This window comes from Nansenia antarctica (assembly GCF_963989245.1).
Source record: "Nansenia antarctica genome assembly, chromosome: 2".
Taxonomy (NCBI): Eukaryota; Metazoa; Chordata; class Actinopteri; order Argentiniformes; family Microstomatidae; genus Nansenia; species Nansenia antarctica.
In genome coordinates, this window is record NC_137675.1 from 24,326,341 (window position 1) to 24,350,891 (window position 24,551).

The following is a 24,551-nucleotide window of genomic DNA, read 5'->3' on the forward strand; positions in this document are numbered from 1 at the left end:
GTGTGTGTGTGTGTGTGTGTGTGTGTGTGTGTGTGTGTGTGTGTGTAACCTGGTGCTTCTGTTTGCGTTTGCGCTCCTGCTCGATCTTCTGCTGCTTCTCCAGCTTCTCTGTGATGCGCGCCTCGCGGAGGGTCTGGCGCTTGCTGCGCTTGTAGGCTTTGGCGTCCAGGGCCGTCTCCAGGGCCGTGTCACGGCGCATACACACCACCACCTCCTGACGCAGCTGGGGAGAGGGGGGGGGGGGGGAGAGCGGGGTGGGGGGGGGGGGGAGAGAAGGTATTTGATGACGGGTGCTATGTACATCATCATTACCATCATCATCACTATCATCATATACAGTACGGTCATATTCATGTTTGGAAGCAATTGAACAACTAGAACAAAATAGAATAATACAGAATAGTACGTAGGTAGGTAGGTACCATTCCAGAATAAAATAGAATAGAATAGAATACAAGTACCATTCCAGAATAGAATAGAATAGAATACAAGTACCATTCCAGAATAGAACAGAAGTGTCATTCCAGAGCAGAGCAGGACAGAGGAGCATGGCTATGGTTCTGCATACCTGTCTCTGGAAGGTGAGCAGTCTGAGGGCCTTCAGCTCGATGGTGGCCTTGGTGCGCAGGTCACCAGCCAGAGAACCCGGAAGGTTCTCCAGCTCCGTGATGCGGTGGGTGATACGAGCCTGCAGCCTGAGGAGACCAGGAGATATCATATACTGTACAGTTAATTATGAATGTTACTGTTGTATAATATTTCTATTTATGTCTGTTTTTATTTTATTCTATTATTCAATTCTCATTTTATTTTGTTGTTGTTGTTGTTTGTGATGTGAGCTGCTGTAATGCCTTCATTTCCCCTTTGGGATCAATAAAGTACCTATCTATAAATAAATACATATCTATCTTATGTATATTCTTTAAAATATATACTGTATATATAATCATAATAAACACACTTTAAGCCAAGATAGAGCCTATGTGTGGATTCGTTGCCAATGTATGCATTCTCTGAAATACTGTCTTCAATATTATTCAAGCTCTATTCATTTATGTATCTAATCAACGTTTATCATTATCATCATCAGCTCAAAACAAAAAAGGGAATGTCCACTCAAACTGTTATGATGCTCCACTTCTAGCACTCTAGTTGTTTGTCCCTGGGGGGTATTTCATTAACGTCGCTAAAGGAAAAATCCAGGCTTATTTTCAATGAAGTCTCACGAGATTTATCAAAATAAGATCAGATTTTTTGATAAGTCTCGCGAAATGTGTAAAAAAAAAAAAAAGCCTGGATTTTCCTTTAGCGACGTTGACGGAACACCCCCCTTCTCCTGTGACTGATGTTGGCGGTGTGTAAACACACCTCTCTCTCTGTCCTTTACCTGAACTCCCTCTCCTGCAGTATCTCTCCTGGGTCCATGCCACTGGGCTTCTGGATGGGGGTGACCCGGTTCTGCTTGGCCAGGTGGGTCACCATGGTGGGGGCCGCGGGCGGGGCCAGCTGCCCCGGGGACTGGGTCTGAGGGGGCATGACGGGCGAGGCGCCCGGGGGCGCGGAGGGGGGCGCTGGGGAGGGGCGGCCCGTGGGCTGGGGGGGGAGCAGCTTCTGGGGGCCGTTGGACGGGGTGCCGGCGTTCACCATGGGACCTGGGGGGAGGAGAGGAGAGAGAAGGGCTGTACTGCACAAGGTGCTGTAACTGACCACCACAACAGAAGAACAGAACAGGGGTTAGATATAGAAGAGATGAAGACTTGTACGTTTTGTACATGATGGAATGTTTTCATGTGACCGAATCTCAAAAGCCCTTCCCTTCCCAGCCGGGACACGCCACCGACCTTCAACGTTGAAATGTGGTTTGAAATAATGTCAGTTGGGCACTAATGCCGTATCATCGCAAGGTCCATGGTTCGATTCTTGTCCATCGACATATCCTGCATGTCATCCCTCCTCTCTCTCACCATCCTTCCTGTCAATCTCTACCGTCTCTATCCCGTTAAAGCATAAACGCCCTAAAAACATATTTTTAAAATAAATAAATAAATAAAATAACACATTGTATGAGAAGGTCTGCGGTTCCTCCCGTGTGTTAAACATAAGGCGGGGACACTCAGGAAAGTACACAAGACTAATGTGTAACAGATCTGCAATGTATGGGTCACAATATGATTTACTGTGTTGGTGTTTGTGCTGCCGCTGTGTCTAGGACTGTAAGACTTGGATGAGAAAAAACATTCTCTGTTATTGTTTATGGACAATGTACTGCATAACAAAAAAGTGCAAAACTAGTTTTCTACTATTACATGGGACAATAACCTCCCCCACGGATACTAGTTGTTGTTGTTGTTGTTATGTCCTGTTGAGTACATGTCTCTGTGAAATTCAATACAAATATTAACCATAAAAAAGAAAAAAAAAAAAAACAGAAAAAGAAAAGAAAAAAAGAAGGTGGGGAGAGAGGAAGTGAGGATATCGAGGAAAGGCTTTTGAGATTCAACCCAATTTTTTCATATTTAGCTAGGGTTCATTATTCCTAATGCCCATGGATTTCAGGTTGAATAAACTGCAGTAAGGATAACAACAATGACAACCAGAAATGTCACTTGAGTCTAGACATTCACCATCTTATTCACCGACTCTCTAAACTGTGTTGTATAACACTTGTGTGACATCCATGTTACTGCTCATTTCTTAACCCACAAAGATCAATCGCATCGAATCAATCACATCACAACGCATTTGTGTTGAACGTAACATAACGTACTGTAGGTTTCGAGTCTGTGTTCACCTTCAGGCCAGGGCTTGAGGGGTCCGTTGGGGTTCTGTCCCTGCATGCCTACTGGTACCCCTGACGGGCCTGGGGGAGGCATGCTCGGGCCCATCATCCCTACAACAACACCAGAATATCAACATATTTCCCTCCTCTATAATATATACACCTATGACCTGACCAACACACTCTCGCGGAAGTACGCCTACGCAGGCGACCTCGCAGTGGTGTACCCTGCTGGAAATTGGCGGTCTGTGGAGGGGATTCTGAGCCAGGACATGCAGACACTAGTGGCATACTTCCGGAAATGGAGATTGAAGCTTAGCGAGGCAAAGACGGTGTCGGCTGCCTTCCACCTTAACAACAGGGAGGCTAAACGTGAGCTTAGAGTACACCTAGATGGAACTCCCCTGCCATGTTCCGCTGAGCCAATCTATCTCGGCGTGACATTGGACAGGACGCTCACGTTTCGCCGGCACCTCGAGTCACTGCGCAAGAAGTTAACAGCTCGTGTGGCGTTGATGAGGCGACTGGTTGGCTCGGGCTGGGGCGCCGGCGCAAGGACCTTGCGCACGGCAGCCCTAGCCCTCGTTTATTCAACTAGTGAATACTGCGCCCCAGTATGGTGTCGCAGTGCCCACACCCGCCTTATCGACTCGCCTATAAACGAAGCCTTGCGCATTGTGACAGGATGCCTGCGTCCTACCCCCGTGGACAACCTTCCCATCCTAGCAGGCATCCAGCCCGCAGGCCTCCGCCGCATGGGAGCCACAGCACGTCTCGCCTGCCGGGCCGTGGAGCTTAATAACCATCTGCTCCATGATAGGCTCACTATAACAGCGGAGCCCTCCCGGCGTCTCAAGTCGAGACACCCATTTGTGCCTGCCGCACAGGATCTCAGGCAGCAATGCAGAGATCTTAACATCAGTGCGGCAGGATGGGCGGATTATATGTGGCGCGCGGAGTGGGAGGCAAACACCTCCAAACTCCGCGACCACATCCCAGTCGCCGGCCCTGAGCCCCTCGGGATGGACTTGCCAAGGCTATCCTGGGTGAGGCTCAATCGTCTCCGGACCGGCTCAATCGTCTCGTTTCCGCTCATCAATGCACAGATGGGGCTTGGCCCCAAATGCGTCGTGCGAGTGTGGCGCAGAGGACCAAACCGCAGACCATGTTATCCTGGATTGCCCGTTGTACCACCCACCCAACGGGATGCATGGTCTGTCGGTATTAGATGACGAGACGATGACGTGGCTTCTGGAAGGGTGTCCAGAAATATAGCCCGGGTGAGCCCCTCAACCAGGTCTCGGGGTGGTAAAAGGGTAGCCCCTCGGCCCCGAGCCTGGTGGAGTGGAGAGGAAAAACAACTACCCATACGCCGAAGAAGAAGAAACATATTTCAGCTGATGAAGTAATAAACAAGTGGATAAAGGTTCAGAACCAACCAAAGATTCAGAACCATTCAGTCAAGAGGAATTATGTTATTTGATATAAAGGCGGGGGGGGAGGGGCTAGTGTGACTGCATAGTTCCTGCCTCAGTCCCTGCAGCCCCCAGCCTCCCTTACCGTGAGCTCTGCCGTAGCCCGAGGGCATCGGTCCAGGGCCTGGTCCAGGTCCGGGTCCCCCACCCCCAGCTCCAGGGGCCAGACTGGGCATGGACTGCTGCTGCTGCAGCTGCTGCTGCATCCCAGGCATGGGCCTCTTGCCCTGGACCGCCATCTGGAGATGGTCCGGCAGGGGCTGGCCGCGCGCCAGCATCTTATAGGCCATGATCTGGGCCCGGAGCTGATGGAGCTGGTTCTGGTTGAAGGGAGTGGGGCCTCCAGGGCCTCCGGGACCTCCGGGACCTCCGGGACCTCCGGGACCTCCGGAGCCCCCAGCACCGCTGCTGGAGCCTGGGCTGGGGCCTGGGCCGGAGCCGGAGACGCTGGGTGGTCCGGGGCGACTCTGCTGCTGTTGGCCCAGGGTTTGGGGGTCCCCGCCGGGGCCGTCCAGTGGGGCCGAGCCGGGGCGGCTGGAGGAGGGTAGGAGAGGACCGGAGAGAGGACCGGAGAGAGGACCGGAGGGAGGGCCGGAGGACGGGACGGGGCTGGAGTGATCGGAGCCTCCTAGGGGAGATTGATAGCCTTGTCGTAGGGAGAGAGAGAAACAGAGATGGGGAAAAAAGACGGGAGGGGATAGAGGGAGATATTCGTACAAGATATGACCTACTGCTTCTAAGAGCTACAGTATAGTTGTACAGTTAGAGACGCAAAGCCATATTAGACCGCTGACTGACACTTCTACACCACGCTTAGGACAACCATGACTGATGACATGACAACCATGACAACCATGACTGGTCTCTCTACCTTGAGTGTGGGGGTCCATGGGGCTGGGAGGGGGGCCCATTCCGCTGTGCCCACCCTGTCTCATGGGCATCCCCTTCAACTGGGCGAACCGTGCTTCCTCGTTCATGCCCTTCTCATGCATGCCTTCCATGGTTGGCTGTGGGGGTAGGGTGGGGGGTTGGGAGGGGGGGGTTGACAGCCATTTACATTTATCCAAAGCCACTTACAATTAGAGAGATTTAGAGATCACAGGGACAGTCTCCCTGGAGCAACGTACGGGCTAAGTGCCTTATTCAAGGGCACACCACAGTGGTGGTATGGTGGTGTTCCCAGGTGGGATTTGAACTCCTGACCTTCTGATCATCCGTCCAACTCACTATCCACTAAGCCACCACTACCCCATCCCTGTTAATGTCAACATACTGTACAGTACGTAAACAAGATTGATATTGTTTACTGTATAAGATCAGAAGATAATGATAGTAAATGGGTGTTATGTAAATGGGCCTGGATTGAATATGAAAGTCTTCAAGCCCCTTTCACGCACGTTAAGAGTACACCGCTGATATGGATGGCAGATAGTTCGGGTGGGTGGGGAGACTGTGTACATTAGTGTTAGGTAAGCTTAACCTAGGCCTAATGCACTGCACTAGTACTAGTACTAAAACAGTAACATTTTAAGCAGATGCTTTAGCAGATGGTTTTATCCAAACCATATCTCTGCTAATGTACCCTACTTCTTCCCCATCAACATACGAGATCAGAAGATAAAAGGTGAATGGGTATTAAGTAAATAGGCCTCTGTAGACAAGTGGATTGAATATGAAAGTCTCATATGTGACAGCAGCCAATTTGACGTTCAGACTTTTATTCTGAAAACTTTAAATACATTTCAGCATTGTTGAAAGTCAACGACACACTCTCTAGTCAACTAACACAGCTTGTTCTGTGAGCCTGCTAACAATGTAAAGTAGTGTTATAGTTAACTAGTGTAGTAGTGGGTATTACTCACTAAATCCATTGCATTGCAATATTTTGGCTTGACTAGCGAGTGTGTCATAGATTTTTTTGTTGTTGTCTTGACTTGAAATTTCTTGACTTGAAATTTAAACAATGTTGACATTTATTTCCCTGTTGCAGAATAAAAGTCTGAACTTTTTTGATTAGTTGTCGCCTTGTTCCCGCTTTCACCAGCTGCTGTCACATATTTCATGCACAGTAGACAGATAGTTCTGGTGAGTGGGGTGGACTGTGTACATTGGGTTAGGTGAGCCTAACCTAGACCTAATGCACTGCACTAGGCCTCCAGTACTAACACAGTAAGAGCATGACGTGTCCTTACTTTGTGTAGAGGGTGTATGCTCTCCTGGGGGTATCCAGAGGGCCCAGGCTGGGGCAGAGGGTGACCAGAGGATGGAGGGCCTGGACTGGGGCCCAGCCCCAGCATAGCCCCAGGAGAGGGCCCCCGGCCTGGGGACGGACCGGGCCGAGGGGTGCCCCCCATGGGAGGGTCAGGGGTGGACATCCTTCAATCAGGACCTCCTGCTATTGGATGAATGGCAGGGACCACTGGAGAGAGGCGAGGGAAAGAGGGAGAGAGTGAGGGAGGGAAAGAGCCAAGGAAAGAGAAGTGAGAGAGTGAGAGAGTGAGAGAGAGAGAGAGCTCACCATTATCATTTGATTGCTCTGTATACATAACGGAGGATGCTGAGTTTCCTTGTATTCTTTAGTTATACACATTCTACCGCAAATGGACGTTTTATGTCCAGAAAATCGAGGCTACTCTTCTTTGGGGGTGTTAAACAAAACGCAGGTCTTTCAATAACATGAAGAAAAAGCTTTCTCCAGTTTATTAATTCCTATGCTGATTGCTTATTGCATGCTCTCACCCTCCTGCGTGCGCGCTGCAGCAAATCACTCGTTGCGCGCAGCCTCCCGTTGCATAGCAATTATACAGCTGTGGGCTAGAGACGGCCTAGCGACTTCACTTGAGAGGGGAAGATGCAATGATGAATGTAAGACGGACAAATCCGTTGCAAACACCGCAGGAAAGGAGTCTCCGTGAATACAAGAAGGGGGGGAATGGCGGACTGTGCTTGTGCAACGACCGACTTACCCGAAATAAACTCGCCGATATCAGTCGCTGTCTTGATTATCTTGACTTAAAAACGGTCTGCCGTGATTATTCTACCCACCCGCTTTGTCAGCACGGACATGAGTCTGGAAGCGTCTGTTCGGTGAGACGACGTGGCTCGAGCGCCCCCCCGCACCCGACTGTCTGGTCACAGCGACTGAACTCGGAGGCGCATGCGCGTACTGACAACACAGTGTTTATTGTCTGACTATAACATTATGTCATATTCACAGAAATATACACGTAATATTCCCATGTACACTGGGAGGCAAATGGTGTGTGTGTGTATTGAACCTAAATCAGAACTATTCCAGAATTGATTTCATTTGAAGCTATTCTATCAAACGTCCTACCTGGTTACTTGGTTCTATCTTAAGCATGGTATGTTAAAGGCCCTAAAGGTTCTCAGTGAGGGAGGAGTTGTCATTTGCAACCTGACACACAACAAAAAACATATTCAGGAGCAAATACAGTAAAGAAAGATGTTAAAACTTTATTACCATTTTCAACAGCAGTTTTTCTAATTCCTCCTGTACAATGCCATGGATCAACAAGCTTCAGACTTTACACATGAGGAATTTTTTACTTCATTGTGAAAATATGCAATTCAATATGATATAGTAAATTAAAGTGGGTGAAATAGACAGTTTCTGAGATAGTATCTGTTTGCATACAGCACCAATTCCAGAGTATGTTTTATAGTGGACAGACAGACACATTGTCTGACTCCAGACAGAGACAATAAAAAAACATTGCGTGCTCTTCTTCGATCAGCATCATCTGACCTCGGATCAGAGATCAGGGAGCAATTTCCACGTTCCACCGCAACCCGACGACAAGCAGATGACCTTTCACTCGCTGTCTCTGTGTTGGCTAACACGTGAAAACTAAAGCAGGCCATTGTATTGTATGGTGGGGAGAGGTGTCACATGATGCACAATGAAACTAAGAGCTTCCAGAAAGGCAACTCCACAGGACTGACAGCACTGCACTGTCTGAGGGTGAAAGGGCAACACAACAACATACGTTCAGTAAGCATGCGTCGTCGTCTGCACTGGAGAACAGACGGACTTCACTGCAGAGAAGGCTGCACAGAACTCTCCCCCAACCTCCCCATTATCAAGATAATAAAACAGGCTGGTGAAGATTAAACAAGATCATAAAAACTTGCCTAGGCTATTTCCGTGTGTGTGTGTGTGGGGGGGGGGGTCTTGAAAGTGCATGTTTCGTAGTTCAACTGTAGCCATTTGATAGGCTGATAAGCAGTGTTTCGGAATGGACGTTCAAGATTCCAAAAGTGTGATTCCAGTGTTATTTCTATTCTATTTCTATTTTTTAAATTAAATTAAAGGAAGTATCTCTGATGGTAGTGCAACAGCCTTAAAATAAAACAAGAGGGGAGAAAACCAGCATTACATTTACAATAAAGGAAGCTTGGAAGAAGAAAGAAAAAAAGTAAATCCAGTTCAGAATCCATAAAAAAAAAGTCTCACTCAGTCAGTCAGGGAGTAGGGACACACTCTTGGTAAATAAATAATGTCTCCCCACCCACAGAACGAGGAGGAGTCACTCATTACACAAAGAGGGGCCCTTGTCGTAACAATGGACTTCTCTTAGTGTTGCAATACAGTTGATGCTAGCTATAGAGGCCAATGGCAGGGTTGCCAGACAGGATTGACAATTTCCAGCCCGACCACTGTCTAAAAACCGCCCAATCGACCAAAAACCCAGCCCAAAACTTGTATACCGCCCAGATGCTTTAGATTTATTCAGCCCAACCACCCAAATGCTTTTTTTCCTTCCCCATCCAATGTGATCAAAAGTAGCCCAATTGGGCGGGAATCAATCCACCCAATCTGGCAACACTGGCCAATGGCTGCGCTGACAACATTGCGGTTGCCTGGCAACATGTTAAGCCTGGCGATTGCTGATTGTTGAATGGTTTTAGGTGGGTCAAGGGTTACACAAGTCCTGGGCAGGGTTGCAATGCTACAATGGAATTATAACGACGGTTATGGTGATTACAGACATTATAGCATTAAGACTACATGTTGGAAGAGGATGACACAGCTGAGGAGGGAAGAGAGCTGGAGTTGGAGCTTCAGTGTATGGTCAGCAATTATACAAACACGTGCACGCGCACACACAGATGGAGAGACACACGGACAGACACACGCACGGACCCACGCACGGACGCCTTATAAAACAGATAAATACATTCAAAAATGAAAATTAAAACAAATGACTAAACAGCAGTAGAACACAAGTTCTTCAACATGAGAGAGAGAGAACAGGGGGGGCGACAGAAGACATTTCCTTTTCGTGGTTTAAGCCCCCGAACCCCCGCTAACTAGTGCATCCTTTTAATAGTGTGGCATATCGACTACACGCCATGTTTTTAGCGTTTTAAAGTCATAGTACCAAGTAATGCCTAGCTTATAAAGACCCGTTTCTGACCAATCAGAGACAGAGAGATGCAGCGAGGTTCGATTCGAGCCGCATCTCTGGTACGACGCATACCAGACGCCAGAGAGAGAGTAAGTGACAGTTGAAAGCGGCCATCCATTTGTAACAGCTGCACACAGACAGAAAACAGAATCCTTCCCAAGTCTGTGTCGCCTAGTGGCAGGATGGAGAATCACATGTCCGGTAGTCTGGATTGAGAGGCTCACAAAAAGACAAATTCATCGTTGCTGGCCCTCTGGTTGTTTCTGCTCAGCTTCCCTGGGGGTAGGATGTGTGCGGGGGGGTCAGAGTGGGACCCACTGTGCCCCTCTAGTCCATAGTCCTGCCCCCGGCCGTCCACAAAGGTGAAGATGGGGTATTTCTCCTTGTCTGACGACAGGGCCTGGGGTCAGAGACACAGAGAAGAGGTTTGTTGATATTTTTTTTTTATTATTTCTATTTTTTTATTTAACCAGGGAAAGTGTTGTTGTCACTTTTTCAAAAGTGTCCTGGCCGAGAGACAGAGACAGGCAGTAGCACAATTAACAGGGTTGTAGACGTAAAAAAAAAAACATCTAACAATTTACAATGAAACTAAGAGAATAAAGTACAGAATCATAAAATATCTAAAATATTCATCAGTATCAGTCACGTTGACACAAGGTGAGGTATAACAGACATGAATGAGATGCCAATGATGTGACGAGCACGAGACAATCATGAGACAATCATGAGTGACACGTGGGCCTATGAGTTGGCACGACAAGAACACTTAAGTCGTGGGTTCGATTCCCGCTGGGAGCATAATTTTGAAAATATTGAAAAACAAGTGTAAAAATGAGTACAGTTAAAAAAAAAGCGAACTTGCATATATACCGTACAGTATATGTGTGTGTGAGTGATGTAAAGTCATGTTAAGGTGAAGTATAGGCAATGAATCATTTTCCGTACAAAGAGAGGTAAAGACAGAGAAAGACATTGACATAGTTGAGACAGTGTGAGCAGAAGAGGCTGTGATCTCACCATGCTGACAGCAGAACAGAGAGACTCAAAGTCCTTCTTGCACCTGGCGTAGAAGCCTATAGTACAGCTGGGGTCCATGCGGCTGAACGGCATCTTCCTGGGCGAGCTACAGTGGAACGACTGGGGGAGGGGAGGGGAGAGAGAGAGAGAGAGAGAGAGAGAGAGAGTGAGAGAGAGAGAGAATACAGGAGACAGAGAGAGCACGTTCGTGTGAGAAAGAGAGAGGTTGAGAGAGAGAGAGGGACAGACAGAAAAGATGAGACAGAGAGCGTGAGTTTGTGTGAGAGAGTGCGAGAGAGAGAGAGTGAGAGAGAGAGAGCGTGAGTTTGTGTGAGAGAGAGCGAGAGAGAGAGAGAGAGACAGAAAAGAGGAGACAGAGAGAGAGTGAGAGAGAGAGAGAGAATTAGAAAAAAGGGATACAAGGAGGACTGAAACAATCAATGTTTAATCTCTGAACTCAAATCCAGTCCAGTTTCGTCTTTGTGACACGTAAGGTCGTAGGGTCAAAAGCAGCAAGGAGTCCTAAGTCCAAATGGCTAGAAAGATAGACAGACAGACCGACACAGGAGAGGAAGACAGATAGAAAGTGTAAACACCTCTAGTGAGAAGTTGTCTTGAGCATCATCCACCACTGCCTGACAGTAGTGAGGGTCCAGGTAAAGGAGCTGCTCATCTGTGAACCAGGAAGAGAGAGGAGTCAGGTGGACGAACTGACCAATCAGAAGCTACTGAACAACAAACAAAAAAACGTTTGAGTTTTTCTTTTACTTTTGAGCCTTACCTTGGTAGCCAATGAAGAACAGCGAATGCTTTGGTTTGCCTCCTATGATGCCGATGCAGCATTCTAGCCGGAGGATGTTCTAAAGACACACACACGGGCAAATCTTTATTAGGCCACATCCTCAGTGTGTGTGTGTGTGTGTGTGTGTGTGTGTTTGATTGATTGATTGTACTTTATTGTCCCCGAGGGGAAATTTGTCTTGGGCATGGTACTTTCATGCTTCAAGTGCAACAGTGACGATACATACAACATACAGTAGACAAAGTAAACAACAGGACAGCAACAAACATTGAGTGACATTGGCAGCAGTTTCCACCTGGACATGGCATCATTTGGTATAAATATATGTTGCACATAACCCTTCAAGTGGGGTTTTCGAATATTGCACATGGCCCTTCAAGTGGTGTCTAAGATAAAGTGCAGGTGCTGGTGATCATGTCCTAATCATCGTTTCTGCTTGAGAGAATTGATTAGTTTAATGGAGAATGGGACAAATGATAGTTTTAAGAGCTTATAGTTACATCTTGGCATGCGAAGCCTTCTACCTAGGGGGAGAACTTCGTATTCTGTGGAGAGCGGATGTTGGGGGTCTGCGATTATCTTGTTAGCCTTGTCCAGGACAGCTTTTTCATATAGTTTATTTAGGATCACATAGTCTCTTTCACCTACAATTTTCATAGCTGTTTTGTGAATGCTGACTAGTCTGTTTTTTTGTTGTACAGTTAAGTTGCCAAACCACACAATTATTCCATATCTGATTACACTTTCAACAATGGACTGATAGAAAATTCTCATGATCTGCTTTCTCACCCCATAAAGTCTGAGTCGCCTCAGGTGATAAAGCCTCTGCTGTAGTTTGTTACATAAGCTGTCTAAGTGTGTATTCCAGCAGAGATGGTTGTCTAACTGAATACCTAAGTACTTATAAGAGGGCACCTGGATGATTGTTTGGTCTTTAACGACCACAGGCTCATGGTCAGTTACCTGCCTTGGGTCTAACACAACCTCCTGAGTTTTGGTGGGGTTTAAGATGAGATGGTTGCTGTCGCACCATTTAGTGAATATATTAATCTCATCATGGAGCACCGAGGGGTCTGTATCTTTATCAAGGAGACTTAGAATTGCAGTGTCGTCAGCATATTTTATAATATGGTTGCTTGGGTGGTTACTTTTACAGTCGTTGGTGTATACTGAGAAAAGATATGGAGACAGAACGCAACCTTGGGGGACACCTGTACTGCAGTGTTTAGTCACTGACAGTGTTCCATTGACTTTCACTTGCTGTTCTCTTTCTAACATGAAGGAATGGATCCATTTGATTAAAGTACTATTGACACCCATGTCTTTGAGCTTTCCTAAGAGCACGTGGGGTTGTACCGTATTAAAGGCGGAACTAAAGTCAACAAACATAATTCGGGCATAGGCCTTTTTGTTCTCGAGGTGCTTGGATACAGAATGTGTGATATAGAGAATAGCATCCTCCGTGCTACGGTTCTGTTTATAGGCAAATTGAAAAACATCTAGCAGTGGGTCAATGTGTTTTCTAAGCAGAGACAGTACATATCGTTCAAAACATTTCATCACAATGGAAGTTAGAGCTATGGGGCGGAAGTCATTATTCTCCATGGCACGAGGTTTTTTCGGCACAGGGATTATAATTGACTTCCTCCACAGAGCTGGAACCTCGGTATTCAGGGACTTTTCAAATAGCGGACACCATGCTGTTGTTAGTTCTTCTGCACAGTTTTTGAGAAGAGAAGCTGATAGACCGTCTGGACCTGTGGACCTGTTGGTAGACACCCTGTTAAAGAGACGTTGAATGCTGGTAGGATTTACCTCCAACCAGCAGTTGGCATCAGTCTCTGGTAGGGTCTGCAACACACGGTCACACTCCTGAGAGTTCGGTGTGTCAAACCTCAGGTAGAAATCATTCAGCTCGTTTGCTTTTTGTTGTTCGTCTAGGGTCATGATCTGTCTTTTTGTTGGGTTCATGTTGGTCACTGATTTCATTGTGTCCCAAAGTTTTTTAGAGTTGGAAGTCAAAAAACTTTGTTCCATTGTGTCCCTGTGTTTTTTCCTTGCACTAACAAGCAGTTGTTTTAGTTCTTTCTGGACCACTGACAGTCCTGCCCTGTCCTTATTTCTGAATGCCTGTTTTTTCCTATTTATGCAATCTTTGATTTCTTTTGTGATATAAGGTTTGTTATTAGGATAAACTACTATTTCCTTCTTTGGGACAACATTGTCAACACAGAATTTTATATAGTCTGTTATGGTAACAGTGGCCTCATCCAGCTCTAGTGCATGGAATATGGACCAGTCTGTGCACAGAAAGCTACCCTTAAGTGTCTCAGTAGCATCATGCGACCACACATTGACAGTTTTACATTCAGGTTTGCTTGATTTAAAGACAGATTTGTACGAAGGGATTAAATGTACAATGTTGTGATCTGAGTTTGAGAGGGGAGGTTTTGATTTGGCTACATATGCATTTTTTACATTTCCATAGCATTTATCTAGGATTTTGTCGTTACGGGTATTACATTTCACATATTGTTCAAAGCCAGGTAGCTTAGTCTCTAACTTGCAGTGGTTTACATCACCCAGGAAGAAGATAGGCGCTCCCGGTGTGCGCTGCAGCTGTTCATGGGCACATTCCGCAACACGGGCGGCTGCTCTGCCTGCATTTCCGCTGGGTGGAACATAGACGGCGGTTATGATGATGTTACCGAACTCCCGTGGAAGATAGTGGGGTCTCAGGGACAGACAAAGCAGCTCGACGTCTGGGGTCACTGTGCATTGGCTGCTCCACCGGTCACTCACGTACACACACAGCCCCCCGCCGTGTCCTTTCCCTGCTGCAGCGGTGCGGTCTGCGCGCACGGACGAGTAGTCATCCAGGTTGATCAGAGAGTCTGGGATTCCCTGGTGGAGCCACGTCTCGGTCAGAACCAAGAGATTCGCCTCTCGGTATTCAAAGCAGTGCTTCATGTTGACACGTAGCTCGTCCATTTTAGGCAGAAGGGACCGCACATTGCTGAGGATTATTGACGGCAGCGGTGGTTTGTTGTTTCGCCGACGGAGGCGTTCACGTACGCCTCCCCGGCGACCTCGCCTGCGTTGTGGCCGTGGCCCGGTGTCTGTTGGCTGGGTGGAGTTCAGCACAAAGTCCGGTAGTGGCTGAGGTGGTCGGAGAGACAGCAGCGTTTCCCTGGAGTATGTAATTTGCTGTGTTGTTCCATATTCCCCCTGCGTGTTGGTTGCACGGCAGCGGAGACGGTCGCTGATAATTAAGACCAGCAGTAGAATTTTGCCAATAGACATATTAAACAAAACACAAAACGAACAAAACAAATAAAAACACTTGAAGCAAACTATCACCGGCCCGAGTCGCTACAGAGCAGCGCCGTGTGTGTGTGTGTGTGTGTGTGTGTGTGTGTGTGTGTGTGAGCGAGTGTGTGACTGTGTGTGTGTGTGTGCGTGTGTGTGTGTGTGTGTGTGTGTGAGCGTGAGCGAGTGTGTGTGTGTGTGTGTGTGTGTGTGTGTACAAACCTTCACACACTCGATGTAGGACGGGTTGAGAGCCTCCCCCCCCAGTCTCACAGGGACCAGTATGATGACAGACTTCCAGCCTGCGCTGGGCTCAGATATGCTCGGGGTCAATGACAGGTCACACAGACGCGCTACATCCTCCTTATACACTGTAGAAAACACACAAACAGGGACGCACACATTACAGAGGAGTTATTTCAAAGGACTGTTCTATTCTTCTATGTGGGGCGGCGGCTGTGGCTCAGGAGGTAGAGCTGGCTGGCTAATGATTGCAAGGTCGGCGGTTCCCGCAAGACTCTGAACCCCCAAATTGCTCCCAACGAGCGGGGCCGGCGCCTTGCATGGTAGCTTGCCGCCATCGGTGTGTGAATGGGTGAATGCGAGGCCGTTGTAAAGCGCTTTGGAATAAGACGCGATATTAAGTGAAGTCTGTTTATTCTTCTCTATCAAAGAGTTTCCTTTTCTGAGTAGCAAAAGTGTGAGACACTCACCAGTACAGTCCTGAGCGACATACACAGCCAGGTTGTGGACCTCTGAAGTACTGGCCACTGCTTTTCTGGAAGACAAACACAGGGAACACACTTCACACAAATGCAGACTTGATGCTCAAGAGATCTTTGCACGCTACACTGTCGCTCCCCTCACTGTCTCTCTACACACTGTCTCTCTCCACACTGTCTCTCTCCACACACTGTCTCTCCACACACTGTCTCTCTCCACACACTGTCTCTCCCCACACTGTCTCTCCTCACACTGTCTCTCTCCACACTGTCTCTCTCCACACTGTCTCTCTCCACACTGTCTCTCTCCACACTGTCTCTCCTCACACTGTCTCTCTCCACACTGTCTCTCTCCACACTGTCTCTCTCCACACTGTCTCTCCACACACTGTCTCTCCACTAGGGATGGGACGATTATCGTGTTTATCGTTAATCGCGATAAAAACACCCGCGATAACTTTATCGTGGAGAATTTTAATTAGTTGAATAATCGTCATAATCGTTTTTTTTTTTTTTTTTTTTTTTTTTTTTAAATTATTTTTAAATGACTGGACTTTTTAAATAAGCACTACATTTTATAAACACTGCTTTGTCTGACTGGTGGTCCCCAGCTGATGACCCAGTTAGGCCCACATAGGTGTTCAGTGAGGTGTCACAGCACACCTGTTCTAAAGGCACTGTTGGAGGTGCGTCAGGCAGCAATGCCCAGCAGGAGTACCATCACCTGTATCATGATTTGATCTGTCTGTTTTTATTGTATGTATTAATGTATGTGACCTATGTGTTTTTTTGTTGTTGTTAATATTTTTATTGAGTTTCACAGAGACATGTACACAACAGGACATAACAACAACAACTAGTATCCGTGGGGGAGGTTATTGTCCCATTTATAGTAGAAAACTAGTTTTGCACTTTGTTATGCAGTACGTTGTCCATAAACAATAACAGAAAATTTTCTTTCTCTTTTTTTTTACAAACAAAAAACAAAGACAAACAAAACAAAACAAAAACAAAAAAACAGGGGGGGAGGAGGCCATGTCACATATCAGAAATAAACAGAAAAGAAAATGACAACAAATGCCATAATATATGGGGGGATCACCCCCATCCTCCGTCCTCCATGGACAGCATCCATGTCTTACAGTCCTAAACACAGCGGCAGCACAACACCAGCACAGTAAATAATATTGTGACCCATACATTGTAGATCTGTTACACATTAGTCTTGTGTACTTTCTTGAGTGTAATCCACCAAACCTTTCATTACAATGGCAGCCAGTCTGGTACCAATATAATCTAAGAACGGAGACCAAATCTTATAGAATGTCTTTATCTTACACTTATGTCAGATATTCCATAGGAATCATATCAAAAATTACCTTGTGCCATCCAGCTATTGTAGGCGGTTTGCAGTCTATCCATTTCAGCAATATATTTTTCCTTGCACAAAAAGTGAGGATACACAGAAGTCTTTTGGAATGCATACCGTACTTTTAAGTTGTTTGTCTGGCAACCCAAACAATAGACACATGGGGTCCTTATCCAATGTAACATCTAGAATTAGATTAATTTTATCCACTATACCTTTCCAGTAATCATCTATATATCTACAAGTCCAAACACAATGAACAAAGCTCCCAACCTCGGTAATACACTTTGTACACATTTCCGATTTGTTATGATCCATTTTATGTCTAAGTTGGGGAGTAATCTGCAAACGTTGTAGTAGTCTAAATTGCGTTTCCTTCGTCCTATTACAGATTGAGATGTCGTTTGCCGATTGCCATATTAGTGACCAAGTTGCTGCATCAGTATTAATGTTCAGGTCATTATTCCAGTCTTTGGGCGTAAATGCAGGTTTGCCTTTATCATATTTCGAAAGTGCTCTATACCCAAGCCCCAGAATGCCTCTCGTCTTTCCAGCAGAGACTATCTCCTCCAGCGGAGAGGGTTGGTGACAGAGGCCAGTGTCTTTTTGGCTATTTAAAAAACTTCGTATCTGAAAAACTCATTTCGTGGTAGGTCATATTTCTTACATAATTGGTCAAATGAAAGTAGTATTTCCGTATCATATAAATGTCCGATAGTAACCATCCCTTTGCTGTCCCACCGCTTGAAACCCCTATCCGTGGCACCAGGGGAGAAGTCTATGTTGCCCCAAACTGGCGAGAGGGAGGATGTAATAATCGTATGTTATAAATAAATAGTAATATAATTGAGATTTCTCACATGAGCCGCGCGCGAATATCCTCACAGAAATTTGTCTCGCGCGATTGTTCAGCCTGCATGGGTAACGTGACTGTCAAGTCAGCCTTGTCAGTCAGTCACTAACGTATGCTAGCCTTCTCACCATGGCTGCATCGGCCCCGTGTCCATTGCCTCACCTTTCCAGGGTTGCACGCAGGCTTCTATGCATACCTGCAACTAGTGTTCCTTCAGAGAGAGTGTTTAGTGCCAGTGGGCACATACTCACACCTCTCCGAGCACAGCTAAAGGCAGAAAAAGTGAACATTTTGTTGACATTTTTGCACTTTAACCTATCTTGAAGCTTTCAAGTCTCTAAGCCACAAGGCTAGCACTCAGTTTGATGACAGAAAAGTGTCAGTGTTCAAGTTTTGTTTGACAGTATTTTTTTCCTTTATTTATGCAGTGATACCTTATAATTTATCATTACCTTATTTAAGATTTTATTAAAGATTTTTATTTTTGTCAAGATGTTTTTAAAATGATGTTAATGTTATTAACATGATTCAATAAAAATACAACAAAATCTAAGTTAAAGTGATTACAGTGTGTTTTATTGGCATTCTAAAAAAAAGTTTTTTTTTTTTTTTTTTTTTTTAAATTCTCGCGATAATATCGTGGATCGCGATTATTTTGCCCACGATAATCGTGACATGACATTTTCTAATCGTCCCACCCCTACTCTCCACACACTGTCTCTCTCCACACTGTCTCTCTCCACACACTGTCTCTCTCCACACTGTCTCTCTCCACACTGTCTCTCTCCACACTGTCTCTCCTCACACTGTCTCTCCACACACTGTCTCTCTCCACACACTGTCTCTCCACACTGTCTCTCCACACACTGTCTCTCTCCACACACTGTCTCTCCTCACACTGTCTCTCCTCACACTGTCTCTCTCCACACTGTCTCTCTCCACACTGTCTCTCTCCACACTGTCTCTCTCCACACTGTCTCTCTCCACACTGTCTCTCTCCACACTGTCTCTCCACACACTGTCTCTCCACACACTGTCTCTCTCCACACTGTCTCTCCACACACTGTCTCTCTCCACACACTGTCTCTCTCCACACTGTCTCTCTCCACACTGTCTCTCTCCACACTGTCTCTCCTCACACTGTCTCTCCACACACTGTCTCTCTCCACACACTGTCTCTCCACACTGTCTCTCCACACACTGTCTCTCCTCACACTGTCTCTCTCCACACTGTCTCTCTCCACACTGTCTCTCCTCACACTGTCTCTCTCCACACATTGTCTCTCTCCACACTGTCTCTCTACACACACTGTCTCTCCACACACTGTCTCTCCCCTCACTGTCTCTCTCCACACACTGTCTCTCTCCACACTGTCTCTCCCCACACTGTCTCTCTCCACACTGTCTCTCTCCACACTGTCTCTCCCCACACTGTCTCTCTCCACACTGTCTCTCTCCACACTGTCTCTCTCCACACTGTCTCTCCACACACTGTCTCTCCCCACACAGTCTCTCCCCACACTGTCTCTCTCCACACTGTCTCTCCCCACACAGTCTCTCCCCACACTGTCTCTCTCCACACTGTCTCTCTCCTCACAGTCTCTCTACACACTGTCTCTCTCCACACACTGTCTCTCCACACACTGTCTCTCCACACTGTCTCTCTCCACACTGTCTCTCTCCACACTGTCTCTCTACACACACTGTCTCTCCCCACACTGTCTCTCTCCACACTGTCTCTCCACACACTGTCTCTCTCCACACATTGTCTCTCTCCACACTGTCTCTCTCCACACTGTCTCTCCACACACTGTCTCTCCACACTGTCTCTCTCCACACTGTCTCTCTCCACACTGTCTCTCTCCACACTGTCTCTCCCCACACTGTCTCTCCTCACACTGTCTCTCCTCACACTGTCTCTCTACACACTGTCTCTCTCCACACTGTCTCTCTCCACACTGTCTCTCTACACACTGTCTCTCTCCACACTGTCTCTCTCCACACTGTCTCTCTACACACTGTCTCTCTACACACTGTCTCTCTACACACTGTCTCTCCACAACAGCCACACTGACCGAAACATCGTCTGAATAGAAAGGTGCAGGCATGTGTGGAAAGGCAATTATTGGGCCTATGTGATGTTCTATATTTACATTTTAGCCATTTAGCAGACGCCTTTATCCAAAGCGACTTACAACATCTACATTTGTCTAAGAAAGTGTGAATCATCTAGTCATCAGAGTCATCATAAGAAAAATAAATCTATCACCAAGGGCCACTGGCAGTCACAATGCTAGAAGAAGGAAGAATTCCTTTCCTTTTTTTGTCTTTATTTACAGTAGAGAAACTGTACAGGGGCGGTAGTGGGGATGAAGAGGTCGTTAGGAGGTAGGGATGTCCCGATCCCACTTTTTCACTACCGATACCGATACCGATACCTGGGCTTCGGGTATCGGCGATACCGATACCGATCCGATATTTGTATAAATTTTTTGACCCCTGAATATTTATTTATTTTTTTTTTTTTTTCCTAACACCAGGGGAGCCACCCCTCCTAAATTTCGTTGTTTGGTACCTGTACTGTAGCAATGACAATAAAGACCATTCATTCATTCATTCATTCAAATACCTCCCCAGTATATAGTCCACACCAACAACAGTTAAATTAAAGACTGCCAGCCTTTATTAAAGCAACAAATGCGACGTGTTGTGGATTGGAACTACGGATCATAAGCTTTCAAATGATGTGTCATACATTGAAATCCGAAAAAATATGAAGTTAGAGTAATTTGAATGTTGTTAGACGTCAGGCACATAGGGTTAACCTCTTTGTAATGAAACCGGAAGCACACAGCGCAGCGCTATGCGCATTTTAAGCGCATATAGGACTCGCGTGAAGCGCTATGCGCATTTTAAGCGCATATAGGACTTGCGTGAAGGATTTCTGCGACACGTGTTTCTGTTCACTGTTTTTATTCTCTCATCGCTTATACACATAAGTTTGACTGCGGATGACAGTAGGATCGGATCGGAGCCTTTTTTTTTTCTGGTCCGATCTCCGATCCAGCATTCAGGACCAATATCGGGTCGATATCCGATCTCAGTATCGGATCGGGACATCCCTATTAGGAGGGACAGTTAAGATGTAGCCTGTGAAGAGATGACGTCATCGGGCTGTCAGAACTGTCACTACCCATCTTCCGTCGTAGACTGAAGACCCATCTCTTCAGGTTACACCTTAACTGCTCCTCCTGAGACATGTACTGCCCCCCAGCACTGCGTCTCCTGAAGACACCCGCTTTTCCCCTTTACTATGTCCCCTAAAACCTCTATTGCCCCCCTTGTACTGTTTCTCTGTTTCTCCAGTGTCTATATATATATATATATATATATATATATATAGACAGGTGCAACTCAAACATTTTGAATATCGTGCAAAAGTCCATTCATTTCAGTAATTCAACTTAAAGGGTTAAACTTAAATATTATGATATAATGAATGAATGAATATATAGACTCATTGCATTGTACATATGCATGATTATACTTTTCAGAGGGCTGACATTTCTGTATTTAAAATCCTTTTCTTATTGATTTCATGTAATATTAAACATTTCTGAGATATTTAATTTGGGGTTTTCATAAGCTGTAAGCCATAATCATCAAATGTATAACAAATAAAGGCTTTAAATATCTTGCTTTGCATGTAATGAGTCTATATAATATCTAAGTTTAACCCTTTAAGTTTAATTACTGAAAGAAATGAACTTTTGCACGATATTCTAATTGTTTGAGTTGCACCTGTATATATATATATATATATATATATATATATACAAATAAAAATAAAGTCTATGTTTAGAAGAAGGTTTTTCCTTCTATCAATGGCCCCGGGCCTGAGCTGGATTACTCTTCCTGCTACGACTGGTGGATTAATGATTCACTTGCTTAGTCAAATGTATTGATTGTAAGTCGCTTTGGAATAAGGCGTCTGCTAAATGCCAAAAATGTAAATGTAAATGTAAATGTAAATGTAAATGTAAACGTCATCTCTGACATCAGAGCCAGAGCAGCTCTCACCGGAGGATGTGTGCCACCACGGAGGGGCCGTACCAGTCCCCGGCCTTCTTCCCCGAGCTCTTGCCCAGCTCCACCAGCTGGTGCACCCCGAAGGGTGCCGGAGGCTGGTCCCCGAACCACGTCACCACCCGCCGGTGCAGGGGCTCGGCCCGCCTGTCCCTCTCCGACTCGGGCCTCTTCTTCTGGACACGCTTGGGCCCGTCGTCGCTGTCCCCCCCCCGCGTCACCGTCTTCTGGGGCGTGCTGGGGGCCAACAGGGAGCTGAAGGAGGGGATGGGGACCCCGCCGGCGCGGGACGGGGAGCGCGGCCGCAGCACCTCGAAGTCCACGTCGGCTAGCTGATGGGCGTCCGGCCAGGTCCAGTCTAGCAGGCATAGGGGATCACATAAATTTGACTTATAATAGCGCCTTATTCCAAAGCGCTTTACAACGGCCTCTCATTCACCCATTCACACACCAATGGCGGCAAGCTACCATGCAAGGCGCCCCGCTCACTGGGAGCAATTTGGGGTTCAGTGTCTTGCCCAAGGACACCTCGACATATGGCCAGCCGGGGCTCGAACCGCCGACCTTTGCGATCATTAGACGGCGGCTCTACCTCCTGAGCCACATGAAGCCCAAGTTAGGTACGGTCTGTGACAAACGTTTATTGACCCATCTCTGACTTGAGCAAGCAGGCTCAATGTAAAGAAACGACAATTATTTGACATACAACTTAAAACTAAAGGGACTAATACACCAGTAAACACAGCAGGGGTGATGGAGAAAACCAGAGGAAGAAGACATGCAGGAGAAGAGACAAGCAGAGAGAGAGAAAGGGAGAGAGAGAGAAGGAGAGAGAGAAACAAAGAGACAAAGAGAATGAGAGAGAGAGAAAGAGAGAGGAAGAGAGAGAGAGAGAGAGAGAGAGGAGAGAGAGAGAGAGAGAGAGAGAGAGAGAGAGAGAGAGAGAGAGAGAGAGAGAGAGAGAGGGGGAGAGGAAGGGAGACAGAGAGAGAGAGAGAGAAGTAGCAGAGTTAAAGAAGCAGGCAGTCAGACAGATGGAGGGAGGGGAGGGGAGGGGAGGGGAGGGGAGGGGAGGGGAGGGGAGGTGGGAGGTGCTGCTCTCACCTTGAGGCAGCAGATGGACCAGGAGGCCCTGGCCCAGGAGCATCTGCCCACTGCGCAGCATGCAGCCCCAGCCGCAGTCAGTGGTCCAGCTGGAGCCCTCCAGCTGGGGGAACTCCCTCCTGTAAGTCAGCCACAGACGAGACACGAAAGCCAGACGGAAACGCTCCACCTCGTCTGGGAGGGGGAGAAACAGAGAGGGTGTTTGTTGTTTTTTTTGGTGGGGGGGCACTTGGGGGCATGCTTATTTTGCGTGTCTTAACTGTACTCGCTGCTGCAGCAGCATTAAAATAAAGCATATAGAAGTTTGAAGTCATTTGTCAGTATCGATAAGAAATAAACTTCCACCCTGCCACCCTGATACTAAGGGCTGTCCCATGGAGGCAAGAGACCATTGCACTTTTTTTTGTTGATGAGGAAAGGATGAGAAGATGAGGACAATCATTTCTACGCTCCCAGTTTGTACCTTCACTGTTGAGCAGATAGGAGTGTCCCATCAGAGTCACAGGGGAGGTTTTGTTGAACGTGGTCTTAGACTTGACTGACCAGCCTGAGAGAGACAGAGAAATCGAGATATATTAGTATAATACATGATAATAATAATAATAATAATAACTTTTGTTTGTACATAGCGCTTTTCCTGCAAACGTTGCAGCTCAAAGTGCTCCAATCATTATATAATCATCATTTAAATAGTCATTTAAAGGCTATATTAAAAAGATGGGTTTTTAGTCTTGACTTGAACATATTTGCTGAGGTTGCATCCCTAATGTATACTGGCAGTGCATTCCACAATTTGGGTGCATAAAATGAGAATGCAGCCTCACCAAATCTCTTCTTTTGTACATGTGGTACACATAATGTGGCGTGGTGGGGGGGGGGGGGTTGGTTGACTTAGACATGGCTATGCACAGTATGCAATATTTCAGACAAATTATCTTCACATAATATTATTAGTTTTTTTTTTTTTAAGCAAACCAAAATCATTATTGTTGTTGTTGACATTTTCCAAAAGGGAACTAACTGACCGTATTTAACGTTGTTCCATGCGGACATCAGCTTGGCCTTGAGCTTGTCCACTTCATCCGGTTCTCCCGCGGCCTCCCTGGTGACCACGCCATCCAGGGGACCCTGCTTGTGCCCGAAGCTGCCCCCCGGCTCCAGCGGCTGAAGAGGCCTCCTGGCCTCCTGGATCTCCTCCTGCACCGCTCCCCCTGCGTACTGCACCGCACTGGGGGACACAGAGTTCATGGCGCAGGCTTAGTGAGAGCTGGGTCTCCTCATTGCAGTAGAGATCTGAGGAAAAGAGGAGTGGGGATGAGAGAGGGAGAGAAAGAGAGAGAGAAAGAGAGAGAGATAGACATATCGTATGTGATTTAATTTAGGGTTACCCGGCCTCTCTATTGAATACATGAGTCGTCTGCCCAGCTTAAAGATCAAGTTTAAACATTAACTTAAGACATGAAAAGCATGCAACTAGGAAATATGTGTCTTCCATTCGAGCACGTTTCTGAGAAAAAGACATCTGAAAGTGCTACAGTAGTTTTCATGAGTAGGCCTATGTTATGGACACCAGGCCAGATGTTGCGGTTAGGGAATCAAA

General features: G+C 46.5%; 2 protein-coding genes across 2 annotated transcripts in view; both read right to left on the reverse strand.

Moving 5' to 3' along the window:
* smarca4b (SWI/SNF related BAF chromatin remodeling complex subunit ATPase 4b) overlaps positions 1 to 7,328 on the reverse strand; it is a 32,176-nt gene extending 24,848 nt beyond the window's left edge. Inside the window, 9 exon segments of the mRNA XM_080522872.1 lie at positions 50 to 223; positions 569 to 695; positions 1,388 to 1,652; positions 2,792 to 2,890; positions 4,340 to 4,594; positions 4,721 to 4,900; positions 5,126 to 5,261; positions 6,447 to 6,673; positions 7,221 to 7,328. Of these exon segments, the coding sequence (XP_080378998.1) occupies positions 50 to 223; positions 569 to 695; positions 1,388 to 1,652; positions 2,792 to 2,890; positions 4,340 to 4,594; positions 4,721 to 4,900; positions 5,126 to 5,261; positions 6,447 to 6,629 (1,419 nt within the window). The 5' untranslated portion in view covers positions 6,630 to 6,673; positions 7,221 to 7,328.
* A 490-nt stretch (positions 7,329 to 7,818) lies between these two features.
* atg4da (autophagy related 4D, cysteine peptidase a) lies at positions 7,819 to 24,199 on the reverse strand (the record flags this gene model as incomplete). The annotated part of the gene is made up of 10 exons (XM_080523686.1): positions 7,819 to 10,086; positions 10,707 to 10,826; positions 11,303 to 11,379; positions 11,488 to 11,566; positions 15,040 to 15,188; positions 15,531 to 15,595; positions 21,842 to 22,205; positions 22,952 to 23,125; positions 23,415 to 23,498; positions 23,977 to 24,199. 10 exons carry the CDS (start codon positions 24,197 to 24,199, stop codon positions 9,907 to 9,909), a joined length of 1,515 nt encoding a protein of 504 aa, XP_080379812.1. The 3' UTR covers positions 7,819 to 9,906.
* Between the last annotated feature and the right edge of the window lie 352 nt (positions 24,200 to 24,551).